The following is a 19,480-nucleotide window of genomic DNA, read 5'->3' as shown; positions in this document are numbered from 1 at the left end:
AAAAAGATGCTGTGAAAAACCAGGAGCTGATGAGACAAACGCTGGTAAGCTTGACAAACAAGACTAACTGGCATCAGACAAACAGATAACACAGGTATAAATAAACAGGGGATAATGGGGAAGATGGGCGACCCTGGAGGGGGGTGGAGACAATCACAAAGACAGGTGAAACAGATCAGGTTGGGACAAAGTCACGTAATGCCAGAAATATCATACACCAATTGTAATCGTCCCCTGTGATGCTGGTGTAGAGAGTCAGGCGCAGGATGGCAGATATGAGTCATCAACGTACTTTACTCAAAAATACACAGCAACATAGCGAGCCCACAAAAACGGACCAATGTACAATCACTCACAAACAAAACATGGGGAACAGAGGGTTAAATAATAAACAAGTAATTGGTTGAGTGAAGCCAGGTGTGAAAGACAAAGACAAAACAAATGGAAAATGAAAAGTGGATCGGCGGTGGCTAGAAGACCGGTGATGCCGACCGCCGAACGGAAGTCGTGACACCAATAGTAGCGTCATATAATCTTAACTCATTTAAATATGTAATGCCTTAAAACAGTCATCACAAACCTTAAAATTGCTCAAGCAGAATGTAGCAGAATGATCCCAGTAACTAACCCACTTTCATCTGTGTTGTAACTTTAAGCTAGCAAGCTACTTAACTGTTTGCTGGAAAAAGCACACTGTGTTATAAACTGGATGTCATAGTGTTAATTTAATGTTTCACTATTTTCCTCCGACAGTAGTGGATGCTTTTCATTTCGGGTGGACGGGCTGCACCAAAAATTATGATCATGTCACATGTGTGCAGTGCACATTTCGAGCCAAGTTGCTTTGTCAATTGATGAGAACATCAGGAAGCTAATTCTGAAGACTGATGCTGTACCATTAACAGTGGATCAGTGGCTCTTGCAAGAACTGACCATAATGTAAGTATTACAGTTTGACACAATGGTTGTGGCTGCTTTGACTTGTGAACAGTATATTTTTCTGTAACTCCTGATAGTCACTATATGTTTTTTGTTCTTCCATCCCTAAGCCCCTTACATTGAGTCTGAGAATCTCCAACACACAGCTGACACAAAAGAATGGTGTCCACAAAAGGAGTTGCGGTGAGAAGAGTATTTGTCATTTACTGATGAAAATCACACTTCCTAATATTCCTAATATTGAGTTGCACCCCCCCCCCTTTTGTTCTCAAAATATGGACTCTACAAGGTGTCGAAAGCATTCCACAGAGATGCTCGCCCATGTTGACTCCAATGCTTCCCACAGTTGTGTAAAGTTGGCTGGATGTCCTTTGGGTGGTGGACCATTCTTGATACACACGGGAAACTGTTGAGCGTGAAATACCAAGCAGTGTTGCTGTTCTTGACATACCCTGTTCAAAGGCACTTAAATCTAGGCTTCAACAGGTAAGGCTGCCGTGCTTCTAGCTCTTAGGAAACTTTCAAGTATTTTGTTCTATGTGTTATTTCTAACATTATTAGCCCAGAATTTTTTGGTGTTATTTCATACAGCCGGGAAGAACTTTTGGATATCAGAGTGGCGGTAACTCACCAGCATTACGAACAAGAATACAACTTTTGTGAATCGGATCCTTTGTTCATACCCCCCAGGGCAATTGCTGCTGTTTGTCTGATAGATATCCAACAGTCCATGATCAGCTCTGTTGACCATAAGAGGATTTTGCAGAGGAAATGGGGAGAGGTATACTATTTAGGCTCGGAATGACATGTCCATTGTTTACCTGGTCATCAATGACATGTGACCTATTGTTTACCTTGTTACCTGGCAACGATCAAAAGGTTGTTTCAATGAGCTGTTTGTCAAAGCAAGCTCATTAATATAATCTCCCTGCCCACTTAGCCTATTCTTTCAGGCTTCATGATAGTTAGAGATGAGACGATGTAACATTTCTTCAATTCTGAGCATTTTAATAGTGTAAAAATATTATGGGTGATGTTTTGGTCATTCAAATGCTATTTTTACTTGGGAAATAGGTTCATTGTGCAGGACCTTTAATACATGTGAGTGATGGGGGGGGGAAAAAATCGTCTTCAGTTAGTTATTTGAATAATTGAATGGCTGTTTTGTGCACAATGTCTTATTAGGAATTCAAATCTGTCTTCTGTATGTGGCCTTCTATGGGTAGACTTTCTGGGCCGGGCCTCAGTTAAAATATAGTACCTGAAACAAAACTGTAGGAGCAGTCGAAACTGTTTATATACTGGAACCCTGGATGATAACTGTTGTATGAAATCACAGAGAATGATAGAGGCCTCTAGTGGCCAAAAGGCCATTTAGCATGGGCAACGCCATTGATAGCGTCCACCATTTTAAAGTAGTCAAAGTACTCAACTGAGTGGGGATTCCTGTGGATTGGAGCCTCAATAGCACTGCCCATGCTTTCACAGATGCTAAAATGGCACATATATAAATATGAGTCCTATTTATCTCTGTGTATAAAACCAATCGTTATGTAAAGCAAAGAGCTTAACTGTGCCAGCCAGCTCTTAATTTCTATTAAGTTTAACTCGCAATATGCCATCTGAACTGTGTGTAAATGACCTAACCTCTCCCATTTTATATAAGTATAATCATGTGATACGACCTCTCCCTCACATTTTTTCATGTGGTTACCTGATCAAAGATTACCCAACATCTGTCAGAGTGACAGTGCACATTCCTTTGTTTGCAAAAGTAGCCAATAAGGCTAGACTTTCCTCTACACCCAGCTCAGTGTACACGTCAGCCTAATACAACCACAGCGCAGCTAATTACATTATTTAAACCAGAGTTAGGCTAGTTTAACTAATTCCTTTACAGAAAAAAAAAGTTTGAGAGCAAAGGAAATGTCCAAAAAAGTGGCAGTAGTTACTGGTGCCAATAAAGGCATAGGACTTGCGATTGTGAGGGAGCTTTGTAAGGCAAAATTTACCGGGGATGTTATTCTTACTGCTCGAAATGAGAAACTTGGAAATGAGGCAGTGAAGATGCTGAAGTCCGAAGGATTTGAAGTTTCTTACCACCACCTTGATATCTGCGACCAGGGCAGTGCCAAGCAACTGAGTAACTTTCTGCAGAAGACGTATGGCGGATTGGATGTGCTCATTAACAACGCTGGAATGGCTTTTAAGAGTTCCGTACGGTAGCCTATTCTACTATTTTGGCGACTCTGGCCATGCAATTGTTACTGTTTTAGCCGATCATAACAATTACTCTCACCCGGGCGCCGGTATAGGTGTGTATTGCACCGACTGAACGCTGATTGCGTTCTATTTGGAACCTGGCTGCTTCCCAGGTATGGGCCAGGGCCCGCTCTATCCGACGGCGAAGTCGGCTCAAAACAAAAGCGACCTCATTAAGCACGTGTAGTAGTAATTCGTATGATTTTATGTATCCCATGCAAAAGTGATTGCTTGTGATTTAAAAACGATTTATCTGCCTTCCCAATGAAAAATGTTTGAATTGTCTAAATGGTTATGTTATGGAAAAGAGATGTGTAGGATGCAGTATGCTGCCTCGTTGACAAAATAAGTGGCTCAGATTACTGTTTAATTTGAGAAGCGTGCTCCTCCCTACCCGCTTTCGCCTGGGCTAGTGTAAAATAACTCCGTCACTGTAGCCAGATTGTGAGACGTTTGTGGGCAGATCTTGTGCTGTTAGGCAACAAGCAGCAGTTCATTTTAAACTGCCTACCAATTATAGTAGGGCTACTTGATTGCAACTTTTGTGTAACATGAATGATAGGCCTATGTAGCAGTGTGATTGCATTTGAAAATTATGCTCTGAAAAGATGGGTGAGGGTGATGCTATATTGACACAGACCCCACTCTCTCTCTCCCTCTCTCTTGTACAAAGCAATAATTGATCATCACATTTTTTCCCTAGATGATGCGACTGAGACTTTTGGGGAACAGGCTGAGGTGACCATGCGCACCAACTTTTGGGGCACCTTGTGGGTGTGCCATGCTCTCCTACCCCTCCTCAGACCAAATGCCAGAGTGGTGAATGTCTCCAGCTTTGTTAGCAAGAAGGCTCTTGATACATGCAGCCCTCAACTACAAGCCAAGTATGATCTTCATTCTGTATCGAAAACCTCATTCATCCTTAACTTAATTCTGAATTGTAATCTACTGAGGGAGAAATATACACTGACATCATTATACATCCCTCCAGCCACAGACCTGACCTTTTTGAAGGAAAGCCCTTTTCATTCCTTCAATAGCAGCTGTCGCATTAGCAGTAACAAAGAGCATTGTACTTAAGGCCACAACAGTAAAATTGGAAAATCAAATCAAAGTGAATGTCAATTGCAATTCTAGTACACACAAATACTACTACAGATCATATACAATATTTTCAAATTAGACCATTACTGCAATCATCACATGCATAAACTACTGTATTACAAGGTCTTTTTTCTGTTGCGTCTTGAAGGTTCCGTGATACTGAGCTCTCTGAGGAGGAGCTGTGCTTGCTGATGGGGCAGTTTGTTATTGCCGCTCAGCAGGGAAACCATCAGGCCCAGGGGTGGCCAAACACAGCCTATGGCACAACAAAGGTAGGGTTCTGTCTGTCCACACAACTATTACGGGGAATGGGCAAATGGCAGATGTATCATACTGTTTTTTTCACCTCTGTTTAGATCGGAGTGACTGTGCTGTCCAGGATTCAGGCTCATTTTCTGACTAAGACCCGGGCAGCTGATGGAATCCTGCTCAACGCCTGCTGCCCTGGCTGGGTCCGCACTGACATGGCAGGCTCCAAAGCCCCCAAGAGTCCTGAAGAAGGAGCACAGACTCCTACCTATCTGGCACTTCTTCCTGAAGGGGCCAAGGAGCCACATGGACAGTTGGTGTGGGACAAGACCGTTCAGGAATGGTAGAGTGGAGGCAGCAGGAAGTTTACCTCATCTCAATCAGAGACTTGAAGAAATTGCTCAAAGATTCTGCCAAATTCACATGACAAAAGACACATTGCAACAGAGGGTTGTTGACATATCATCTTAGCTTTTTTTTCTTTATATGATTTAATGTGATTAATTTGCATAAACACTCAAGTACTTTCATTGTAATGAAGGCCTGTTATTCTTTCAAAAAGTTGAATGATGTAAAGAAATAAAATGTATTATTATCAATGTCTGAGACAGTGATTTACTGGAAACTGTTGTTCAAAGTTGTAACTTTGTTTATTGAATTGAGCCTCTAGGGCATAGCTTCCCAACTGGCGGCCCGTGAGCTGAATTCTGCCCGTGGGTGATTTTATTGGGCCCCCAAAGTTTTCTACCAAAAAATTACTTTTGCGACTGGATATATAAGACTGCCAAAACACCAGCAAACCAGCTCCAAGTGATGTCTACAAAATATTTGTAATTACGGTCGGGCCTTCCGACCATCCGCTCAAGAAAGAAATCAGCCCGCAGCTGAATCTCGTTCAGGCCTCTGGGCCAGAGTGATGTCACACTTTTCCCCCATCCCTAGCAAACACAGCGGATTAACTAATTGCTTTCTAAACTGAAGATCATGACTCGTTGATTATTAGAGTCCGGTGTGTTAGCTCAGGCTGAGGCAAAAGTGTGACGCCAATCAGGCCCCAGAGGACTGGCATTGCCCATCCCTGGTCTAGTTGATGATCCCTGCTGTAGGGGGCACCAAAGACCAAGCGGAGACTGACCTAGAAAGCCTAGAATAATGTTCTCAAAAGGCAGTCTATTTCTTACCACTAATTTTGCATTTTGTAGAGATCTGATTGTCTGCATTCAGTTGGAGGAGATAGTTGTTTGCCATGTGTTCACCCCTGAGGATGAGAGAGAGAGCCATTTCATTCACGCTACCTTATCTTCCTCTCCCTTATGAACTTGTATTGTACAAATCATCTTCTGACTGGAGGAGTAGCATTCCCACCAGATGGAATGCACTGAGAAGAGGGAAGCTTGAAAAGAAGTAGGGTGCATGGGTCTGTTAGTACAAAGACTCTTGCAGGGCACTCAACCTTGAGTGAGAGCCAGCCCTACCACATTGACCTGACATACCATAAAGCCATTCAAGCTGCCTGTTGAGATAGTGACATATTCAGAGTGCAAATTAATAAAATAATTTAACCATTATATTTGCTTAAAATGTAATGCATTGCTACAGTGGTAAAAATAAAACCATTCCAAATTAAACGAACCCCCCCACCTGGGTCCATAACCGGGGGAAGCTGCAGCACCCCCTGATAAATGTAAATCATTTTGCCATAAAAAAAATTCCACTCAACTAAATTACTGAACAGACATAAATCAAAGTATTGAAAATACTACACCAGAGAGCATACTTTAGATACAGAGGATCAATAGCGTCTAAAAAATAGCTGTGGATTAGGTTTTATCACAACCACTTACAGTCAGGAAGACTGCAATTTGGGCAGCATGCGTGTCAAATATAGAACAGCTTGTTAAATTGTGGCCATAGATATAATCCATAGGACTTCAGAACCTCTAACCCTGGCACGTTGACTGTTAAATTCAAAATGGCTGGTACATTGTGTCCACAAACATGCTAGGGGAAATAGAAATTCGCTACATTGTTCCATGATGTTACTATTACAAAATCTTGACTAGTTAGATTCACAGAAATTTGATCAACTGCGGTGCTATCCTGGTGCTGAATCCCGCTACTAGGCCTATTTAGTTGTCTGTTTGTTTAGCGGAGATGTTCCCTGTGACTGTCACTACAAGGAGCAGGTTATCATAAAGTGAAAATGGCCACAACCTTCCAAAATTTCCCCTGGTAGCCAGATGCGAGGGGAGAGAAAACGGCTGACATCTTTCAGTCAATGGTAAGCTAAAACAAATGTAATGTTCACTAGGTTGTCGTCTAATAACCTCATTATACACTGAGTGTACAAAACATTAAGGACACCTTCCTGATATTGAGTTGTGCCATCAGAACAGCCTAAATTAATTTAGGCATAGACTCTACAAGGTGTTGAAAGCGTTCCACATGGATGCTGCCCCATGTTGACTCCAATGCTTCCCACATAGTTGAGTCAAGTTGGCTGGATGTCCTTTGGGTGGTGGGCCATACTTAATGCACATGGGAAACTGTTGTGTGTGAAAAACCCAGCATTAATGAATTGGACACACCTGGTGTCCCAGGTCTATATCGGTCCCTGATTAGTGGTGAACAATGAAAAAAAATGCAGTGGAATTGGCTTCGAGGTCCAGTTGAGTTTGAAGGCTGTAGGCTATATGTAAAAACAAACATAAACACTTGAACTGTGGTGTTTTATATAGGAAGATGGTATATTCTGAACCAGGGGTTGATGGAGAAAAATACACACTTTGTACTGTTTTTTGCAAGGACAAGATACTACCCTCTACATCAAAACCTTAAAACTAAATACCTTACCTTACCTACCATACCTAAAACCTTGATTTTGGACAAAATTACCAGAACAGATTCTTACTACCAAACACTATCAAGAAAAAACTTCTAACAAACCAAAACCTGCAGAAGCAACACAGAGGAAACCTGGAAATACCATCCAACACATAACTGACTGAGTAATGTTCAGTCTGAACCTACTTCTGAAGCCAAAAAGTCATTGACAATAATCTCTCAGTAATTTTGTTATATAAAGCTTAGTAAATAAGGCTACTAAGCTACCAAGACAGAACAGACCTGACTGCAACTTCAATTAGCGCTGAAGTATGAAGTGAGATGTGTGAAAACTCTTGAGCCTAACAATGGCAGGAGAGTTTTTCAGCCCCTCCCACCCAAATGCAGAGGCCTTTGCGGCCCCCTGTGCAGATGTAATCACAATACAGAACCCCCTGCATGGAATAAGTACAAAAATAAGCTCCTCAAGGACATCCAGAGACACCATTTGCTGACTGCTACAAAGACGGGAACTTAAACAACTTCATTTTCCACACAGACCCTCCCCTGGCATGGCACAGTGCTATAAGAGCACACTACCCCTATGTCAAGAGAGAGGCCCAGGGTGGAAACTCAGAATACTAGACATTGAGGAAATTGAAACAACCTCTGTCAATATGTACAAGTCTGGGACAGTAATGGTACAGGGCATCCTCATGCAGGACTTTACGGGATAAAGAGAGAGCACAGCAGGAAAAGTTGACGACTCCCCATCTTGAGTGAGTCTGATCACACCTCTTCAAACTGTCCTGCAGACGAGGATAGTCACACCCCCCCAGCACTGAACACACCAGGTCCACAACTGCACTGCTCCTCCATCATGAGGGGGATAAATGCACAGAGCTGGAGAGAGACATGGTGGAGCTCAGAGAGCTAGGTCCACACAATCCAGACAGAAATAAAATGGTATGCGCCGAATACAACAGTGAAATGCTTACTTACAAGCTTACTTACAAGCCCTTAACCAACAAAGCAGTTAAGAAAAATATGCGTTAAGTATTTACTAAAATAAACTGAAGTAAATATTATTTTTTGAATAAAGAGCAACAATAACAGAACAGTAACAAGTACAAGTAACAAATACAGGGGGTACCAGTATAGAGTCAACGTGCGGGGGCACAGGTTAGTTGAGGTAATATGTACATGTAGGTAAAGTACATACAGTATGCATAGGTAATAATTAACAGAGTAGCAGCAGTGTAAAGATTGGGGTTGGTGGATTGGGGGAAGGGGGGGGGGGTTAGGGTTAGGGTTAGGGGGGGGGGGGGTCAATGAGAGTAGTCTGGATAGCCTTTTGATTAAACAAGCTCAGTCCTTTTGAACAAGCTCAGTCCGATGATGCTGTGACACACCGCCCCAGACCATGACGGACCCACCACCTCCAAAATCGATCCCGCTCCAGAGTACAGGCCCCGGTGTAACGCCTATTCCTTCGACAAACGCGAATCCGACCATCACCCCTGGTGAGACAAAACCGCAACTCGTCAGTGAAGAGCACTTTTTGGCAGTCCTGTTCGGTTCAGCGACGGGGAGTTTGTGCCCATAGGCAACGTTGTTGCCGGTGATGTCTGGTGAGGACCTGCCTTACAACAGGCCTACAAGCCCTCAGTCCAGCCTCTCTCAGCCTATTGTGGACAGTCTGAGCACTGATGGAGGGATTGTGCATTCCTGGTGTAACTCGGGCAGTTGTTGTTGCCATCCTGTACCTGTCCCGCAGGTGTGATGTTCGGATGTACCAATCCTGTGCAGGTGTCGTTACACGTGGTCTGCCACTGCAAGGACGATCAGCTGTCTGTCCTTTCTCCCTGTAGGGCTGTCTTAGGCGTCTCACAGTACGGACATTGCAATTTATTGCCCTGGCCACATATGCAGTCCTCATGCCTCCTTGCTGCATGCCTAAGGCACGTTCAAGCAGATGAGCAGGGACCCTGGGCATCTGTATTTTGGGTTTTTTCAGAGTCAGTAGAAAGGCCTCTTTAGTGTCCTAAGTTTTCATAATTGTGACATTAATTGCCTACTGTCTGTAAGCTGTTAATGTCTTAATGACCGTTCCACAGGTGCATGTTCATTAATTGTTTATGGTTCATTGAACAAGCATGGAAAACAGTGTTCAAACCCTTTACAATGAAGATCTGTGAAGTTATTTGGATTTGGATTTTTACAAATTCTTTTTTTGCTGAGTTTACATTCAAACACAAAGTGACTAAACTCTGGTACTCAAACACTAGACATGCTCTGGAGCTGTTTTCAGAGGACAGACTAGGGTCCCCCAACCACATTATAATTCACAGTCACAAACGACCCGAGGGCCCAACAGGAAGGGCTGGCCACAGCACTCAAGGGAGTGATTGAAAAAGCTTATTCCACTTTCCCCAATGCACAAGTGGTTATCTCCACCCTGCTACACGAAAAGACATTCACATTGCCACCATACAGCGGGTGAATGCAAGCATTTCCCGGGACTGTGCCTCAAAACATAATGTCTACCTGACCCACCACTCCGCCCTGGACTCCACCCTGGACTTCAACAGTCTTTACGGCCAGGTCCACCTCTACAAGGCAGCAATCCCAACTTTTGCCAGGACCCTGAAGGACGTCACCCTCAACTGCAGCCCCAGCACCTCACACAGGAGCAACAGAGCCACAGACACCCCACCCAGACCAGTGAGACACCCTCTCAGACCTGCAAGACCCCTTCCCGAAGGACCTGCACGAGAGAACCCATGCCAAGAGGACCTACATCCAGACCACAGCTTCACCTGCCACACCCCAACCAGCTGAGACCACCCCAAACAAACCCTGGCCACACCCTATGTAGGCCCCCCCAGATCAGACCTAAGCCCCATCCTGCGACCTAAGAATTATGTATCAGATGCTCACACCTACTGTAATGATCCGGGCCTAAACCACATGAAAACATCACAACACAATATGGGACACAAAGCTTTTACTATCTCATCCTGGAATATAAGGTCATATGCCTTTAGCCTAAAGAGCAGGAACCCAGACTTCATTAAATAAATTAGAAATACAGACATTGTCATCCTACAATAAATATGGTATAGAGGTGACAGACAGGTAGTCCCATTCACCAAACTACCAGGTGTGAAAAAGGGAAGAGACTCAGGGGGTATGCTAATTTGGTATAGAGCACACCTCTATTAAATTTGTCAAAACAGGACAATTTTACATCTGGCTAGAAATGAATAAGGAAATTATCTCAACAGATATCCCCTAATAGAATCTCCATACCTTAACGGTGATAGCTTCTCCATCCTAGAGGGGGAGAACAACCATTTCCAGGCCCAGGGACATGTACTAGTCTGTGGCGACCTAAATGCCAGAACTGGACAAGAACCAGACACTCAGCACACAGGGGGACAAACACCTACCTGGAGGTGACAGCATTCCCTCCCCCATATGCTCCCCTAGGCACAACATAACCAACAAAAACGGGTCACAACTCCTGCAGCTCTGTCGCATGCTGGGTCTGTACATAGTCAATGGTAGGCTTCGAGGGGACTCCTATGGTAGGTACACCTCTGCTCATCTCTTGGCAGTAATACTGTAGATTACTTCATCACTGAACTCAACCCAGAGTCTCTCAGAGCATTCACAGTCAGCCCACTAATGCCCCTATCAGATCACAGAAAAATAAGTCTACCTGAACAGAGCAATACTCAATCATGAGGCATCAAAGCCAAAGGAACTGAATAATATTAATAAATGCTATAGATGGAAGGAAAGTAGTGTAGAAACATACCAAAAAATAAATAGACAACAAATTAAAGCCCTTTCAGACAACTTCCTTGACAAAACATTGCACTGTAATAGTGAAGGTGTAAACTTGGTAGTAGAAAACCTAAACAGTATATTTGACCTTTCAGATTCCCCATCAAATAAAAAAAAATTGTTGACAACCTAAGAAAATGTAAAACAATGACAAATGGTTTGACGAAAACCTAAGATAGAAATTGAGAAACCTATCCAGCCAAAAACATGGAGACCCAGAAAACCTGAGTCTAAGTCTTCACTATGGTGAATCACTAAACCAATACAGAAAACACCACGGAAAAAGAAGGAACAGCACGTTAGAAATCAGCTCAATGTAATTGAAGAATCCATAGAAATCTAACCACTTCTGGGAAAATTGGAACACACTAAACAACAGAGTTATCTATCCAAAACAGAGTTGTGTGGATATTCCACTTGTCCAATCTTTTTGGCTCTATAAAAAATAAACAGCAAAAACATATACATGATTAATTAAAAATCTTAGAATCAGCTATTAAAGACTACCATAACCCAGTGGATTCTCCAATTACATTGACCAAACTACAAGACAAAATACAACCCAAAAAGGCCTATGGTGTTGATGGTATCCTAAATGAAATTATAAAATATACAGACCAAAAATTACAATTGGCTATAGTTAAAGAGTTTAACGTCATCCTCAGCTCTGGCATCTGCATCTTCCCCAATATTTGGAACCAAGGACTGATAACCCCAATCCACAAAAGTGAAGACAAATTTGACCCCAAAAACTACCGTGGGATATGTGTCAACAGCAACCTTGGGAAAATCCTCTGCATTATCATTAACAGCATATTTGTACATTTCCTAAGTGAAAAAAAAAATGTACTGAGCAAATGTAAAATTGTCTTTTTTACCAAATTACCATACGACAGACCACATATTCACCCTGCAAACCCTAATGGACAAACAAACAAACCAAAATAAAGGCAAAGTCTTCTCATGCTTTGTTGACTTCAAAAAAGCTTTTGACTCAATTCACAAAATGAGACAAACACCAGATTGAGACACTGCACACAATTCTGCAAAACTATCCTCTGCGTACAATGTAAAACACCAAATAATGCATGCAGAGCAGAATTAGGCAGATACCCGCTAATGATCAAAATCCAGAAAAAAGCCGATAAATTCTACAATCACCTAAAAGGAAGCGATTCCCAAACCTTCCATAATAAAGCCATCACCTACAGAGAGATGAACCTGGAGAAGAGTCCCCTAAGCAAACTGGTCCTGGGGCTCTGTTCATAAACACAAACAGACCCCACAGAGCCCTAGGACAGCAACACAATTAGACCCAACCAAATCATGAGAAAACACAACGATAATTACTTGACACATTGGAAAGAATTAACAAAAAAACAGAGCAAACTAGAATGCTATTTGGCCCTAAACAGAGAGTACACAGTGGCAGAATATTTGACCACTGTGACTGACCCAAAATTAAGGAAAGCTTTGACTATGTACAGACTCAGTGAGCATAACCTTGCTTTTGAGAAAGGTCACCGTAGGCAGACCTGGCTCTCAAGAGCAGACAGGCTATGTGCACACTGACCACAAAATGAGGTGGAAACTGAGCTGCACTTCCTAACCTCCTGCCAAATGTATGACCACAGAGACACATATTTCCCTCAGAATACACAGACCCACAACGAATGTGAAAATATATCAAATTTTGATAAACTCACATACCGATTGTGTGAAATACCACATTGTGCAATCACAGCAGCAAGATTTGTGACCTATTTCCACAAGAAAAGGTCAACCAGTGAAGAACAAACACCATTGTAAATACAACACGTTTATTTATTGTCCCTTTGTTTACTTTAACTATTTGCACATCGTTACAACACTGTATATATACACACAGACATTTGAAATGTCTTTATTATTTTGGAACAAATATTTACTGTTCACTTTGTTTATTTCACTTTTGTTTATCCATTTCCACTTGCGTTGGCAATGTAAACATGTTTCCATGCCAACAAAGCCCCCTCAATTGTAATTGAATTGCTGTCACATATGCTATAATGGCACAGATATAAAGATGAGTCCTCTAGCCATCTCTATATATGAAACTAATCAGTATGTCAAACAAAGCTCTTAACTCTGCCTAAAAATATTGAATGTCATGCAGGACGCACCGCAGCCTAGTGCGGCTCCCCTGAGGTAGCGTTGCTAACTGCTCCATTGACAACAAATGAGTTCCACTGGAAGGCAAAGAGGTTGATGTATCGGGTGGACATGAGGCGTTCATTTCTATTCAGTTGACTCGTCATAAATTCGGCGTCTGAACTGTGCGTACATAGTCTAACTTCTCCCTTCTTATATAAATATAATACGCCCTATCCTTCCCATTGTATCATATGTGGGTATTTGATCTACTAGGCTACACAACTTCATCTGTCAGAGTGACTGTGCACATTCCTTTGTTTGCAAAAGTAGCCAATAAGGTTGACTTTCCTCTAAATCAACGTTGTCTTCTCCCAGATCAGCGCAGGCTGCACGTCAGCCCACTACAACCACAGTGCGGTTAATTACATGATTTAAATAGTTTTGCTACTTTAACTATTTACTTTACAAAAAAGAAGTTTTGGAGAGCGAATGAAATGTCAAAAAAAGTGGCAGTAGTTACCGGTGCCAATAAAGGCACAGGATTTGCGATTGTGAGGGAGCTTTGTAAGGCAAAATTTACCGGTGATGTTATTCTTACTGCTCGAAATGAGAAACTTGGAAATGAGGCAGTGAAGATGCTGAAGTCTGAAGGATTTGAAGTTGCTTTCCACCACCTTGATATCTGCGACCAGGGCAGTGCCAAGCAACTGAGTAACTTTCTGCAGAAGACGTATGGCGGATTGGATGTGCTCATTAACAACGCTGGAATGGCTTTTAAGAGTTCCGTACGGTAGCCTATTCTACTATTTTGGCGCAACATACTATGCAATTATTGCTGTGTTGCAATTTTGTTTGGCGGCTTTGCGAGGCTAGCTGGTTGTAACATTGAGGGGCTTCGATTAATCTTCGCAATTTAATTGCGTTATATTTGGAACCAGGCTGCCTCCCAGGCGTGAGCCAGTTGCCCCGCTCTAGCCAACAGCGAAGTCTGCTCATAACAAAAATTGTAATTTAAACACGTCATAATTAGTGGAATTCGGTGTTTTCACATTTGCCGTCGCAATGAAAATTAGTTAGAACATTCAAACATATTTTATGGAAAAGAGATGTTTCTGGATGACAAAATGACCAGGCAACACAGATTGGTGTTAATTTGAGAAGGGCGCTACTCCTTCCCTGCTTTCGCCCGAGGACGTGACTGGTTTTTGACCGGTTCAATCCGGGCTAGTTTAAAAGATCTCCCTCACTCCACATAGCGAGAGGTTTGTGGGCGGATCTTGTGCCACAGTTTGGTCTCATAGGCTAGCTAGACTTAACATATGTTACTTTTGGTATGGTTACATGAGACAGATAGCTCTCGAGGGGCATAGCGGTCTAAGGCACTGCATCTCAGTGCAAGAGGCGTCACTACAGTCCCTAGTTCGAATCCAGGCTGTATCACATCCAGCCGTGATTGGGAGTCCCATAGGGCAGCGCACAATTGGCCCTGGGTAGGCTGTCATTGGTTGTTTCTATTTTTTTATTTAACCTTTATTTAACTAAGCAAGTCAGTTAAGAACAAATTCTTATTTACAATGATGGCCTACCGGGGAACAGTGGGTTAACTGCCTTGTTCAGGGGCAAAACGACAGATTTTTACCTTGTCAACTCAGGGATTCGATCCAACAACCTTTCGTTATTGGCCCAACTCTCTAGGCTACCTGCCACCCCTGGGTGGGCATATAATGTAACATTAGCCAGCTAGCTAACGGCAGCCACCTAGCTAGAATTTGTAACATATACTGTAATATTGTATGTTTTGTAAATTCATAACATGTGTTACCTTTTGCTATTTAGTAACATATCATGGAATTGTAATTTGTAACAGTCAATTGGAATAAATAAATTAGCCCCTAATCTATGGATTTTACATGACTGGGCAAGGGCGCAGCCATGGGTGGGCGTGGGAGGGCATAGGCCTACCGACTTGGGAGACTGGCTCACCCACTGGGGAGCAAGGCCCAGCCAATCAGAATGAGTTTTTCCCCCAAAAAATGCTTTATTACAGACAGAAATATTCCTCAGTTTCATCAGCTGTCTGGGTGGCGAGTCTCAGACGATCCCGCAGTTGAAGAAGCCAGATGTGGAGGTCCTGGGCTGACTTGGTTACAAGTGGTCTGTGGTTGTGAGACTGGTTGGACGTACTGCCAAATTCTTTAAAATTACATTGGAGGTGGCTTATGGTAGATAAATTAACATAAAATGATCTGGCAACAGCTCTGGTGGACATTCCTGCAGTCAGCATGCCAATTGCACACTCCCTTAAAATTTGAGACATCTATGGGATTGTGTTGTGACAACTGCACAATTTAAAAGTGGCATTTTATTGTCGCCAGCACAAGGTGCACCTGTAATGATCATGCTGTTTAATCAGCTTCTTGGCATGCCACACCTGTCAGGTGGACAGACTCTCTTGGCAAAGGATAAATAGTCACTTGGCATAGGTCTCTTGGCATAGGATGGCATAGGATAATAGTCACTAACAGGGATGTAAACACATTTGTGCAACATTTTAGAGAAATAAGCTTTTTGTGGATATGGAACATTTCTGGGATCTTTTATTACAGTTCATGAAACATGGGACCAACGCTTTACATGTTGAGTTTATTTTTGTTCAGTATAAATGGGGTGTCTCGGATTTACGTACAGAATAATACAATATGCTCTGAGGCCAGGTAGTGTGCCAACAATCAGTCAGCCAACTGTTCAGTTTAAACTGCCTAGCAACAATAGTAAGGCTAGTTGATTGCAATGTGTAACATGAATGATAGTCATATGTATCAGTGTGATTGAATTAGAAAAATTATCTGCAAATATGATGGGTGAGGGTGATGCTATATTGACACAGCCCCCGTTCCCCCACTCTCTCTCTCTCTCTTGTACAAAGCAATAATTGATCATCACATTTTTTTCCCCTAGATGATGCGACTGAGACTTTTGGGGAACAGGCTGAGGTGACCATGCGCACCAACTTTTGGGGCACCCTGTGGGTGTGCCATGCTCTCCTACCCCTCCTCAGACCAAATGCCAGAGTGGTGAATGTCTCCAGCTTTGTTAGCAAGAAGGCTCTTGATACATGCAGCCCTCAACTACAAGCCAAGTATGATCTTTATTCTGCATCGAAAACCTCATTCATCCTTAACTTAATTCTGAATTGTAATCTACTGAGAGAGAAATATACACTGATATCATTATACATCCATCTAACCGCAAACCTGACCAACTTGAACGAAAGCCCTTTTCATCCCTTCAACAGAAACTGTTGCATTAGCAGATATGAAGAACATTTTGCTGTTGTGGCCTTAATCATAATTGGACAATCAAATCAGTTTGTCAGTTGCTACTACAGGTCATAGACAATATTTTCAAATTAAACCATTACTGTGATCATCACATGCATACATAAACTACTGTATTACAAGGTCTTTTTTCTGTTGTGTCTTGAAGGTTCCGTGATACTGAGCTCTCTGAGGAGGAGCTGTGCTTGCTGATGGGGCAGTTTGTTATTGCCGCTCAGCAGGGAAACCATCAGGCCCAGGGGTGGCCAAACACAGCCTATGGCACAACAAAGGTAGGGTTCTGTCTGTCCACACAACTATTACGGGGAATGGGCAAATGTGACCCACCGCCTCAATTTGGCCTTATGTAGCGAAATTGTGTTTTCGGATAAAAGTAGAGACTTGGAGCTCAAATGGTATGTCATACACTGCAGTTGAGGAACAACGGGAAAGTAATTCTGCTTTGGAAGTTGATAAACTTGTAACCCCACTTTTGAGAAAATTACACCCAGACACACCTGGCTAACTTGATTGGTCATGTAATCATTCTCTTATGAAGTGGAGTCCTTTGTTTAGACATTGTTTAGCTAGCTAGCTAGCTAGCTAAACAATGAACCATAATCCCAACCCATAGCTGCAGTACAGATGGATTGTCATAGCTAGCCACTATGCATGAAATACTATAGTATGATTCTGCAGGTAACTAAAGCTAACCAACTAGGTTCAATGTTAGCTGTAGGCTATAACTAAAAATGCAAATGGCCTTCTGTGATACGAATAATATTACTATACAGATCATACACGTAACGTTAGCTAGCGAGCAAGCAAGTTAACATTCGCTAGCTAGTCAACAGTACGCTTTAATTTGCAATGAAAATGACTGACAAAATGAGAAACATCTAATATCTGAAAATGTAGCTAGAATCTTACCGTCTTACCGTCTTACATGGATGAACGCTTCACGGCAGAGTGCCTTTTCCGTTTGTAGCTAGCTACAGCTTGTTTTGCCCATTATGTCAATTCACACTGATCTTTTGCAGAAAAGTAGTCCATCACAACTTTATCCCACTAATCTTTGTCGATAGCGCCTGCTAAATCCTGGGCTGTGAAGTTATTGAGAGCAGAAGCAACACTTTTGCAGGTTTCCATGGCTAATGTTGTATCTTTCAAAAATGCAGTGGTAGCAAGGATTATCTACACATACTGAGAAGCTCATGTTATAGAAGCATGCTACATGGCAGACCAATCAGAACTCAACTCTCGGCATGTCCAGCCCATCCATTATCTCAGCTAATCATGGCTAGCGGGAAGGTTCCTGGATTTTTCCATGGCTAAACCAACAAGGCTCATAATTTAACATTTGTATTCAAATTTAAAGATGGTATACACATTTCTTATTAAGGCACATGAAAGTTCACATATTCAAAAAAGTAATAAAAAACATTTTAATTTATTTAAAAAAATCTCAAATGCCTCTCCTGTGAAGTAGTGACTTGTGACATACACCTAGCTTCTTGAAACAGGTCACAAAAGGCAGATGTATCATACTGTTTTTTTCACCTCTGTTTAGATCGGAGTGACTGTGCTGTCCAGGATTCAGGCTCATTTTCTGACTAAGACCCGGGCAGCTGATGGAATCCTGCTCAACGCCTGCTGCCCTGGCTGGGTCCGCACTGACATGGCAGGCTCCAAAGCCCTCAAGAGTCCTGAAGAAGGAGCACAGACTCCTACCTATCTGGCACTTCTTCCTGAAGGGGCCAAGGAGCCACATGGACAGTTGGTGTGGGACAAGACCGTTCAGGAATGGTAGAGTGGAGGCAGCAGGAAGTTTACCTCATCTCAATCAGAGACTTGAGGAAAATTGCACAAAAAGGTTCCGCCAAATTCACATGACAAAAGACACATTGCAAGGGTTGTGGAGATATCTTTGCTTTTTTTTCTTTATATGATTTAATGTGATTAATTTGCATAAATAACGCTCTGGAGTACTTTCATTGTAATGAAGGCCTGTTGTTCTTTCAAAAAGTTGAATGATGTAAAGAAATAAAATAGATTGATAATGTCTGAGACAGTGATTTACTGGAAACTGTTGTTCAAAGTTGTAACTTTGTTTATTGAATTGAGCCTCTAGGGCATAGCTCCCCAACTGGCGGCCTGATTTTTATTTGGCCCCAACAGTTTTATTTGTTATTGCACTGAGAAGAGGGAAATGTGAAAAGAAGTGTGGTGAAGGTGTCTGCAAGCACAAAGACTCGCATGCACTCAACCTTGAGTGAGAGCCAACCAGCCCTATCACATTGACCTGACATAGCATAACAATTTAATTCAAGCTGCCTGTTGAGATGGTGACATATTCAGAGTGTGAATGAGCCCCCATAAATGCAACAAAGACAAACTTAATAATGCTAATTTAAGCATTATCCTTTTGGTATAAAATGCAACGTGCACTGCTAGTGGTAAATATTAAAATAAAAACACATTCCAAATTAAACAACACCCCCACCTCGGTGTCCATAGCCACAGGAAGTAGGGGTGCTGCAGCACCCTGTGATAAATTTAAATAATTTAGCCAAAATGAGGCTATTAAATTGCTCCTGTCCGAACAGACATAAATAAAATAATTTGAAATACTACAGTAGTGGCCAAAAGTTTTGAGAATGACACAAATATACATTTTCACAAAGTCTGCTGCCTCAGTTTGTTTGATGGCAATTTGCATATACTCCAGAATGTTATGAAGAATGATCAGATGAATAACAAAGTCCCTATTTGCCATGCAAATGAACTGAATCCCCCCCCAC

The 19,480-nt window shown here is 42.2% G+C and overlaps 2 protein-coding genes across 2 annotated transcripts; both read left to right on the top strand.

The window, feature by feature from the left end:
* The first annotated feature begins 2,728 nt into the window (after nucleotides 1–2,728).
* Nucleotides 2,729–5,153, top strand: LOC139388091 (carbonyl reductase [NADPH] 1-like). Its single transcript, XM_071134650.1, has 4 exons — nucleotides 2,729–3,151; nucleotides 3,905–4,085; nucleotides 4,454–4,577; nucleotides 4,662–5,153. Exons 1-4 carry the CDS (start codon nucleotides 2,866–2,868, stop codon nucleotides 4,899–4,901), a joined length of 831 nt encoding a protein of 276 aa, XP_070990751.1. The 5' UTR covers nucleotides 2,729–2,865; the 3' UTR covers nucleotides 4,902–5,153.
* An 8,453-nt stretch (nucleotides 5,154–13,606) lies between these two features.
* LOC139388090 (carbonyl reductase [NADPH] 1-like) lies at nucleotides 13,607–18,741 on the top strand. The gene is made up of 4 exons (XM_071134649.1): nucleotides 13,607–14,142; nucleotides 16,321–16,501; nucleotides 16,849–16,972; nucleotides 18,250–18,741. Exons 1-4 carry the CDS (start codon nucleotides 13,857–13,859, stop codon nucleotides 18,487–18,489), a joined length of 831 nt encoding a protein of 276 aa, XP_070990750.1. The 5' UTR covers nucleotides 13,607–13,856; the 3' UTR covers nucleotides 18,490–18,741.
* Nucleotides 18,742–19,480: the final 739 nt, after the last annotated feature.

This window comes from Oncorhynchus clarkii, chromosome 29 (genome assembly GCF_045791955.1).
Source record: "Oncorhynchus clarkii lewisi isolate Uvic-CL-2024 chromosome 29, UVic_Ocla_1.0, whole genome shotgun sequence".
Lineage (NCBI taxonomy): Eukaryota > Metazoa > Chordata > Actinopteri > Salmoniformes > Salmonidae > Oncorhynchus > Oncorhynchus clarkii.
Note: the sequence above shows the minus strand (reverse complement) of the source record. Positions and strands in the feature narration are given on the sequence as shown.